Consider the following 11,350-nt stretch of genomic DNA (forward strand, 5'->3'; position numbering starts at 1 on the left):
ACTTCTGGTTTCTTATTTTGTATGGGTCTAGGTATAATTTCTTGGTCGTCAAAAGAGAATAAAGTAGTTGCTATCTTTAGGTTTGTTTAGTTACGTGTCAATTTGTTTGGTTGCGACATTTACTAGAAACTCTGAATATTATTTAAGGCATAGCAACAAAGATATATTGAGACACTAAGCCGGAAATAGTTTTAACCAAGAATGTAAGGTTTCATGAAGGAATTAATCGCATTAATTTAAATACGTGAATTTTTGAAGAACAACAAGATTGAAATAGAATTCTGCGAATTATGAATTAAAATTGCAGATATTTTTATTAAGTCATTGAAGGCTGAAGCATTTAATAAGTTGGAAAATATGATGGATGTTTAAGATGTTTGAGCTTAAGAGAGGTTGTTGGAATTTAAGCCCAAACATAACTTAAGCATATTGTCTTATGTTTTTGTACTGAATAAATGTAATACTCGACCATTAGACATCCCGTGCATGAGTTATGTTAATAGTAATTCTTCCAATTCGTTAGTTTTATTGCCTAGTTTTTTTTATTGGATAGTCCTTTTTGTAAACACCTATAAATAGGTTATGTATTATGTTATCTAAACAATAAAAACATTGAATTCTAAGATTCAATACATATATTTTATTCTTCAATTCAATTTATTCTTATATATCATTGTTGTCACTGCATGTGGACTAACAGTAGTTAGATCCTACAACAATCTCATGAAAAAAATCAAAACATTGGTCAAAACTTAGAGATGATATAATTTTGAAGAAGTGAATTACTAAGCTAAATTGGGGATAAAAAAGCAGTAGTAGCAATTAAATAAGAAAGCGTCATCAAAATTAGTCTTAGATCTAACAGACACACTCATATAACACCCTAGATCTATCAACATTCTTCAAAGTAAATAGTCTAACATCACTTAAACCAGAAAAACTAGTTATGGTTCTTTAAAGAATCATAACTAGTTATGAGTAAAGACATCTTTAAAAAGGATTCTAAATAGATTCTAGTGAGCAATGAAGAAAATGATGAAATTGAAGTTGTAATAAGGAGAGTTGTATAATAGCGAGGAAGTAGTACTTGCATTTGAATTTATAGAGAGACTGTTTACAAAAGAGAAAGGAGTTTATAAAGGACGAAGGTGAAGTGGTTATCTATGGGTCTGCTTCCTTCGGGATACTACTGACCCAAACTATTTATATAAATCGGATCCGGGTTTTAAATCTAAAATATTTTAGCATAAAGGAATTGTTATTTATTCATTAATGATCTAATTGAACATCAAACATAAAAAAAAAATTTGGAAATCATAAAAATCTAAAGCCAAAACTTGACAAGTACTTCTTTGTTTTATGTTAAAATTACCAAAAAGAAGAAGAAAAAAAAGGTAAACTCCTAAAAAATTTGAGGTTCCAAATGCTTTTATCCGCTAATGAGTCTGATTTTATGACCCGGTACCGCATCCAGAGCACTAGGTTTAGTTTTTGTTTTGGGTATGGATAATTGAGTACCCATTTGACAACCAAGAAGATGAATGTCGCTAGGAAAATCAAGAATGATTTTATACTTTTAGGTGTTTCTATCCTGAACTTAAATTTCCTAAATAATTATAAGCCCATATGACTTTTGGACCTTGTCATGTAGAGGTGAAGCCCATTAAAACTTAGACTTGACTACTTCTGTCTCTAGTCTCCATTCTCGAAAAGGTGTTGCGTCCATTTTTTTTCAAGAAGGTGTTGCGTCCATTTTTATATATGAGCCGGGGAGGACTTCAAGCTTGTTTGTTTGGATCTAACTCGGCGCCCAATTATATTTTTGTGATATTATTCGTCTCATATATCTGACTGCAAAGTATTCGAGGAAAGTACAAATTTTTCCTTGACTCGCTAGGTACATATCTGATTGTATTCATATAAGTTCTACAACAATGTTATTAATAATCTTTGAGAGAGTCAAATGTTATGATCAAAAATAGACGACTCAGTTGACTTAAAAAGAAACGAACAACCTATTGAATAAGTATGGATTATGTTGTTGCACTGAATTTTATGCAGTTTACAACGTCTAGTTAGCTATTGCGTCTAGTTAACAAAAACAAAGCTGAATCCTTTGCCTATCTTGCTGAGCATCATGACAACAACGCAGCAAAATGGAAAGGCAAACATTTTACTCAAGCTGGTAGGTCAGTGATGGTTCAAAATGTGCTTAACTCGTAATCTGTTTATCATATGAATTCTTTCTTGATTCCTGATAGCATTATCTATCAAATGGAAAAGTCCCAAAGAGACTTTTGGTGGGGTAAAAAGAATCAAGGAGGGATTTATAACAAACTGTGGCCAAAGGTTTGTACTCATAAGCATGTTGGAGGTTTAGGTTTCCGTGATTTGAAAAAATTTAATCTTGCATTATTATCTAAAATTGCCTGGAGATTAATTCATGGTTCTGATGAGTTATGGTTTAAAATCTTAAAATGCAAGTACTTCAACAATAATCATCCTCTGCATTGTAAGAAAAACCAAGATTCTTCTTGGGTGTGGAAAGCTATACTTGGAGGGCTAGAAATAGTGAAACAACATAGTCATTGGGAGGTGAAAAACATATAAGTATTAAGGCTTTTGAGGATAAATGGATTCCTAATGTTTCTGTCCCAATTTGTAAACAATACCCTAATCCCAATCTTAAAGCTTTATGGAAAGCTAACCTCCTACCCAAAGTTCAACTTTTTCTCTGGAAATGTCTGAGTGATATTTTGCCAACTAAATCTAGGCTTTCTCGGTATACGCCTAACAGTGGTGGCTTGTGCAGCATGTGCGGTAACAATGTTGTCGATTCGACTGAGCACCTTCTTTTACACTGTCAATTTTCCGAATCTGTATGGTCAGCTACACCAAATGGGTATTTTACTTTGCAGGATGCAGGTTCAAATCCCACTATTAAAGAGTGGAGAGAGAAATGGCTTCTCAATAGTCAGGATGAAAATACTCAAATAGAAATCCTCACAACAGCCTGGAGTATCTGGAGAGATAGATGCTTCAAAGTTTTCCAGCAAAAAGCTACTCACCATACTGTCAGAGCTAGATTAGCTATTAGGCTTACAAATGATACTCTAGGTTCTTTAGGTTTGGATAATACTCAATTAGTTAATACCCCTGGTGGCACTGTGAACAACCATCCTACTGGTATATCCAATCCAGTTCATGCCCATACTCTTCCAAGTGATTGTATTATAATATGTTTCGATGCATTATTTGATAAAGATACTAATAATACAAGATTTGGTATTTACATGACTACAGGATCAGGTAACTTCAAGGGGTGCAAAACAGTCAGAGGCTTAGCAAGGAATGCACAGGAGGCGGAGTGTCTAGCAGTGTTTGAAGCCATTAAATGGGCAAGAAGTAAGAACCTGACCTCCATCATCCTCTATAGTGATGCAAAAAAAGTTATGAATTACCTAGAGAATAAAAACAACAGTCTATGTTGGTTCGGTAGCACCATTTTAGATGACTGCTATGCTATGTTAGATTTCTTCTCATTTTCTAAAACTAGTCACCTCAGTAGAGATTTTAATTCAGTTGTCGATAAAGTGGATAAGCATTGCAGAAGAACCAATACTTGTACTGAGTGGTGGGAAACTATTCCTAATTTCCTATCACAACATTTGTAAACTTTATCTCTTAATACAATGCCTTTTTCCTAGCAAAAGAAAAAAGAAAAAAAGTAAAGGAGGAATAGCTATAATCCACCTAAAGTTCTAAGTTATCAATGTCCAACCAACCCATCGTGTTAGATTCCGAGCAATACAATTATCAACGCGATTTGCATATTTTGTTGTTGATGATCTAATTATGATCTGGAGGTTATGTGATGATCTCATCAAATTAACAATGTCCATCAGCTCAAGTAACGGCATACATGTGCAACCCTCTATCAAAAAGTAATTAACAAGTGTCAAATGCAATTCGAGTTCCAAACCGGCACCAATTCACTCCGAGCTCCAGACAAGCTTCCCTAGAAGCACACAAGAATAAAATGAATATACATTATGAATAAAATTATGGGACACGATCAACAACAAAAGACATATTCAGAACATTTAAGAAGTACTCACTCTTAACGCAGCTTTACATAGAGAATGGATTCACAACTATCAAACTAGACACTATTGGGCTCTAGATCTCCAATTAAGACATGCCACTATTCCAGCTGATTAGTCTGTTTTTGCAGTATCGGCAAAGATAAAGGAACAGGGTGCAACCATTTCCAGCATCAAAATCTGAGAAAATAAAAAACCTTCATTGCTGAACTTTGAGAATCGAAATCTTGAATCAAGAAAATCTTTGAATTCATAACCTTTGTAAATACCACTTTGCACCTTAAACAAGGCAGGCAAAAGACCAGTATCAGCAGGATTTACCTGATAAACATGAAAAGCTGAAAGGGTAAAAGAAGAAACAAGAAAAACGAAATGGATAAGCAACTACATTCGAAAAGGACTAGACAGTGAACAAGGCCTGTGGAATCATAAAAAAAGAAACAGAAATCATTAGTAGGATCAGAAAGTTCGTAATTGGATGAGAGGATCGAGAACTAGATATTCTTGACCTTCCTTTGACTTTTGCCTTGACTTTCCTTTTCATGATTCGCAAATACGCTGCTTGTACTGTCTTCAAGAAGTTGCCGTGCAACATTTTGGTATATGATCTGAGGACTTAGATGAGTACGGGGTTACATTGTTGCTCCAAAGTTTATACTGTTTAGTCAAATGATGAGGAATAGCTATCATCCGTCAAAGTTATCAGAATACATTTGAGTTCATCAGCTCATTGTCACTGCATGCATGTTCAAAGATGCATTCTCCAACTACATTCTTGCAACAAAACGAAAAAAAGTTAAAAAAGTGGCAGATTCAATTCTAGCTCCTGGCCGCCATTTTGCTCCGAGCTAGTGCATAGAACACCCATTTCCAGCAGAGACGCCAATTTTACGTACACATCACACATCTAACCATGAGGCATATATACCAGCTCTTTTTTAAAAATCAAATTGTTGCTTTCAATTGTTTTTCTATGTTGATCGATGGGTCCTAATGTAATGAGAGATGCAAATTACCAACCAAACCTAACCAAACTGAAGTCGATACGTCACCAACAGTAGTGTTTTCTAACAAGAGAAATTCAAATTGAAGCATCAGCAAATACCTACTCTTCTCTCACGCACCTAAACCCACTAAAAAAGCACATACAAATTTTACTTATTTCTCACCTTTCCTAATAAACATAATCTTATATATTCCTCACCTATTACTTCAGTTCAGTACACTACCTTTCAACCTAAGAAACGTATACATGCATCAGACTAAAATAAGACTTCTGTTCGAGGTCGCTTGTTGTGCAATCCATTTCACAGTTTATTTCACGGACCATCGAATAATCTTCCTCACAGACTGTGTTAAATAGCATAAACAGACATTGTCATGCACTCGAGTATGTGATAGTACAAAGCAGCCAATACTTAAATACCACTTGGGGCAGCCGAGCCCGACTATACCTCAGGAACAAGAAAAAAAAAAGTACCCCCAAGTAATTTTGAAATATCCATTTCCTAATTAAAATGATAGTAGGAATTATCATTAATGATATGTTGTAAATTCTGTTGGAAAAAAAAAGGGTTTCACAAAGGATGAATGACACAGAGAAGTAAGTGTTGCACTCCAAAACTTTCAAGGCTTGTATAAATTTCTTTTAGACAAATATTTCTACCCTCCCAATAACAATTGGCGATTACAACAGGTATGCGAAATATTGCCTTCAGGATACAATGAAAGCCCTGCAACGAAAACTGAATTCAAGGTTTGTACCCCTTGATTCAATCAAGAACACACAAAGAGATTTCTGATTTCTGATGATGCTTTTTGAAACAGAGAAAACAGATTGATTTTTCTTATGTGTTAAACGAAACTGGGAGAAGCTATTTATAAAGGGTTTTGCACCTGTTGGGAATAGGTTTTTTTTTTTTTTATTCGCCAACAGGTTTCTATTCACGAAACGTCAGGTTCCTTCATCAACAGACATCAATGGTGTCTTTTGGATTCGAAATTTTCGAACAGGCTTTTATCGGCCAAATAAAACCTTCAGTTCAAAAAATTCTTCCGGGGGCGTTGCCCCCTTGAAACCCCCACCAGGGCGGTCTCCCCTGGACCCCCACGACCTGACCTGTCAGGTCGACCACAGCCTGGGGGGCGATGCCCCCCAGGACCCCCCTTTGGTTAGCGGCGTTGAAAATATTCCAACAAATTCTAAGTATCACTATATAAGTATTAAATGCTTCCCTAATATGTGCATATAGAGTCTCATGCATGTATATAAGCTCTAAAAGATTCAATATCACACCAAAAAAAAAAGAAGCTAAATCTTTGGATGAGAAGAAAAAACATGAAGCCTTTGATCTCCTCTTCTTCTCTATCTTCTCTTAGAAAAACTACAACTCTATCTCCATACCTCTTTACTTTCATAGCTTTCGTTTTCATTTTCTCCATTCTCTATGAAAACAATGTTAGTTGTTTTCTCAGACAAACTTTTAGTCAGTTTCAACCAGAATCACCAGAAGCAAACAACAAACAGGCATTATTGACAAAAACAGGTGAGCATTAACGAAAATATCTTAACTTAACAGCTCTTCCTGTTTTGATTTGCGTTATGTAATTTACTGTGCTTAAATTTTGATCGTTATTGCGTATAATATTGATTATGGATTTTGTTTTCTAAAAATATAAGGGTTTTGTTTATGGATAACTAAGTAGAGACTAAGAAGCAGGTGAGATTGCCATTTACTATTGGAGAGCCTCATGCCGATGAAGATTATCAAGAGTGTGATGTGTTTAGTGGGAAATGGGTCTACGATGAATCGAATCGACCGCTTTACGAAGAACCCGAATGTCCATATATACAACCTCAAATCACTTGTCAAAAAGAAGGACGGCCTGATAAAGGCTATCAGCATTGGAGATGGCAACCTCATGGTTGTTCTCTGCCCAGGTTCATAAACAATTCTCTCATAATTTATTTCAAATGGTTTACAATTGTTTTTTTATTTATGTACGTTTTAAAATGAGTTCGAAGAACATCTCTACACAGATGTGTCAGAATGAGCGTTTTCGAATATAACTAAATTCTTTTGGTGATATATTTGGTTAAAATTCTGCAGCTTCAATGCAAAATTCATGCTGGAAAAACTTAGAGGTAAGAGGATGTTGTTTGTTGGTGACTCCTTGAATCGGGGTCAATTCACTTCCATGGTGTGTCTCCTCCAGAAGGTCATCCCTGCACACGCCAAATCCATGCGAATCGTTTACAATTCTCTTACTGTATTCACAGCCAAGGTACCAACTACCAACTATGATTACATTTATAATACACTCACAATCAATGTGTTTATATACTTATTCTCGTACATTAAATAATTAGCCATAATCTTCTAAACTATATTGCTCAAACCCGTAGGAGTATAACGCGACGATTGAGTTTTATTGGGCACCATTCCTTTTGGAATCAAACTCCGATAACGCCATAGTCCATAGGGTTCCAGATAGAATAGTTCGTAAGGATTCAATCGATAAGCATGGTCAACATTGGAAGGGAGCGGACATTTTGGTGTTCAATACGTACCTTTGGTGGTGCACTGGGATGAAGTTTAAATTTCTGTAATCTCGAAACCTTTATAAACAAGTTTTCGATTCATTTTGCTTAGCAAACGATAATATACATGTAATAAAATTAAAATGCAGTCTAATGACTTTACCTTCTCGGCATGTAGACGAGGATCATTCCAAGATGAAGAGAAAGTATTTGAGGAGTTGCCAACAGAAGATGCGTATCGCGTGGCAATGAAAAGTCTGGTGAAATGGGTTGAAAAAAATACAAATCCTAAAAAAAATAGAGTTCTATTCACTAGCATGTCGCCGTACCACGAGAAGTAAGTGCATCTCAAAGGTTCTACATATTGTGCACGTTTCTTTTGTATATCACTATTCACTACAATTATATAATAACTTGAATGTTTTACTTGCAGGAGCACCGAATGGGGTGGGGAGCCAAATGGGAATTGCTACAATCAAACGACTCCGATAGAAGATCCAGAATATTGGGGAACAGGGTCTCGGAAAAAAGTAATGGAAGTGATTAGACAAGAATTTAGTAAATCAAAAGTACCCATTACATTTCTAAACATTACACAACTCTCGGAGTACAGAAAAGATGCACATACAGCAATATATAAGAAGCAATGGAATCCCTTGACAAAAGTGCAGATAGCTAATCCAGCTAGTTATGCCGATTGTGTTCATTGGTGTTTGCCTGGACTTCAAGATACTTGGAATGAACTTCTATACTCCAAACTTTTCTATCCCTACCAATAACATACACCCAGAATCTTGTTCCGTTTCTGAAACTTTTGTAAAATTATCATTTTGTTTTGCCAATCTTAGCCATTGTAAGATTTTGGATCAAGTACTTCAAGAGTAATCAAGGGGTATAATAAGACTTGGTCTGCCTTCAGTTAACATTTGGTCCTATTCAAAAATCCTATCCCATTTTGTTACCTGCAGTCTTGCAAGTTGCAATGCGACTTGCTTGAGTTGGCGAGTTGCTTTCTATGTTTCTAAAGGCTGGCAATGCTTTCAAGGCCTTTACCATGAAATTTCTTCATCACACAAATGCAAAAAGAAAATTCTTTTTCCGAAAGAAAAAAACTGCCTCTTCAATTTATACTCACTCTGATTCTGGAAAAAGAATTATCTCTAAAAATAGGCTAAAATGATAATATCTATTTTCCAAAAACAAAGGAAATATTAGTTATAAACGATAAACAAGCACATGTAAAATGCAATATAAAAGTATCACAACAAAATAAAAATTGTGATTCAACAAAAGTACATAATAGTTACCGAGAAGAGAAATACATGGTCAAGTTGCCACTTTTATTTTTGTTTTGATAGGAAAAGTCATAGCCATCAAATACAGAGCAATAATATAAATGAGAAATTCTAAAGCCTAATTACACCAATGATGTGATTTTTTTTTATTGAAGTTGTCCTAGGGAGTGGGTGGGTACTAGTTCTTTATGAACGACTTTTTAGGGATCCTGGTTTTTTTGAGGGGACCATGATTTTATTAGGCCACCTTCCCTATAGCTATAAGGGGTGTCCAAAAGCATTGAAATGACTAACCTATCCTTAACCTAATTTAATTTAAAACCAACCCAATAACCACTTATATATATAACCACCATTAACCACCGATTACCACCACCACCACCACCCACCACCACCGATTACCACCACCACCACCTCCGATTATCACCACCACCAACCACCGATTACCACCACCACCTCCAATTACCACCACCACCAACCACCACCACCACTATATATATATATATATATATATATATATATATATATATATATATATAGCTTAATTTAAAACATTAACAAAGATATTCTCACAAACCCATTACTTGTCATTCGTTTTTGGTTGAATAAATGAGAAATAATCATTAAAATGAGTTGGAAATGGAAGTTGCAGAGAGGTTTAATGGAGGGTTTTTTTTTTCAGAGAAAAGTTCGGTTAGCACGATTTAATTTTTTCTTAACCGAACTCAGAGTTCGGTTGATTCGCAAAAAAATACTTTTAACCGAACTCCTTGTATTAGAACAACATAAGTCCATAAGTTCGGTTCCTTCGCAAAATAAGGACATCACCGAACTTTAGTTTACGAAAATAATGAGAAGTCCACAAGTTCGGTTCGTTCGCAAAAATGTTAAGTTTTCTTTGTAACCGAACTCTACCTTTGAAACTTCGTAACCGAACTCTACCTAATTCGCCAAGAAATAAATTTCGTAGTAACCGAACGTTTGCCTAATTGCATGTATGCATATATAAGCCCAGTTCGGTTGATTCGCAAAATATGTTGAAGTTTGCGAACCAACCGAACTTCTAACACTAGGTTACTTTTAACCTGCAGTTCGGTTGGGAACTTGGTTGCGTTGAAGTTTGCGAACTAACCGAACACACAAGATGTACCCAAATAAATTGTTAAGTTCAAAGTTCGGTTACCTACCATTTTATCCTAGGTAACCGAACATTACATTGTACGACCAAAACCTCCATTAACGAGTGAGTTCGGTAACCTGCGTGTTTGGAAAACGTAACCGAACTACACTTTCAGGTGTGTTCGGTTACATGTTCTTGACATATGGTAACCGAACTGGCGCAAATCTACATAAAAAATTTCATTTTTTTTTTGAAAGTTTGGAGCAATTCAACCAACATTATCTAAGTTTGAAGCCTACCTGGGTACCCAAATACCCTTCCTCCGGTTGTGGTTGGTAAAATCCATCGTTTTTCATGTTTTTCTTCTTCATCTTCTCTAACTTTACTCTCTCAATAATTCTACTTCTTTAAAAAAAAAACATCTGATTTTTTAATCTCACTAATTATCTTTAACTTAATCATCTCACTAATCATTACACTAACTATTATTAACACTAACTAATCATCACCCAAAATTAATCAGGAGGATAATTTAGGTATTAATATAAATATCTAGATAAGGGGTGACCTAGATTTACTTCTAATGTCTTTACCCAAAATAAAACCATGGTCCCAAAAAAAACCATGGTCACCAAAAAATCGTTCTTCTTTATTGGGCAAGCATGAGATTAACAGGGGAGAAGAGAAGCTTGTTGAGCCTAATACTTTTCCATGGGCCAGTATGATTCTTATCGGATGATGATGACCTCGCTTGTTTTCCTATTAGACTTTTGGGGTGAGCATCATACCATATGTGTTTTTAGAACTGGGTGTCCAAACAGTACTTTAATGGACTGAATGCGGATGTAATTTTTGGGATCCAACGGATGTTGGATTGGATGTGTGTCCTGTCTTAGAAGTCCGTTGGACACCTACAACAGTTACATTGCGAATATGTATGGATTTTTTGTAATATATGAGACCAGTGTGGTATTTACCACTTATCACTATATATTCATATTATCTCTTAGCCTTCATTTCTATTTTCATCTTGGATCCCTGAACATGAAACAGAGAGAAAACGGGCAAAATCGCATTTTCTTTTTGTAATAATGATTTGTTGTTTGTGTTATTATGATATGGGACGTATCTAGAAGTATATTGTTGCGGGTCTTTTATCCAGCTCATTGTTTCTGTTTTGATAGGATTTGTTGTTTGTGTTATTAAGTTTGTTAGATAGTGTTGCAGAGTCAAATAAGATGTGTGAACCCTAGAATTGGATAAGTGAAAAGGGGTTTTACCAACAGGATCT

The 11,350-nt window shown here is 35.3% G+C and overlaps 1 protein-coding gene across 2 annotated transcripts; it reads left to right on the forward strand.

The window, feature by feature from the left end:
* Positions 1–6,341: 6,341 nt before the first annotated feature.
* LOC113308155 (protein trichome birefringence-like 33) lies at positions 6,342–8,582 on the forward strand. Of its 2 annotated transcripts, none has more exons than XM_026556634.1 (6): positions 6,342–6,649; positions 6,807–7,044; positions 7,214–7,388; positions 7,510–7,709; positions 7,823–7,981; positions 8,078–8,582. In XM_026556634.1, the coding sequence occupies exons 1-6, from the start codon at positions 6,427–6,429 to the stop codon at positions 8,421–8,423; spliced, it is 1,341 nt and encodes a 446-aa protein (XP_026412419.1). In that variant the 5' UTR covers positions 6,342–6,426; the 3' UTR covers positions 8,424–8,582. The 2 variants fall into 2 exon arrangements, with proteins under 2 accessions (XP_026412419.1, XP_026412420.1); XM_026556635.1 differs by having other exon boundaries at positions 6,343–6,649; positions 6,810–7,044; positions 8,078–8,567.
* Positions 8,583–11,350: the final 2,768 nt, after the last annotated feature.

Source organism: Papaver somniferum, chromosome 9 (genome assembly GCF_003573695.1).
Source record: "Papaver somniferum cultivar HN1 chromosome 9, ASM357369v1, whole genome shotgun sequence".
NCBI lineage: Eukaryota > Viridiplantae > Streptophyta > Magnoliopsida > Ranunculales > Papaveraceae > Papaver > Papaver somniferum.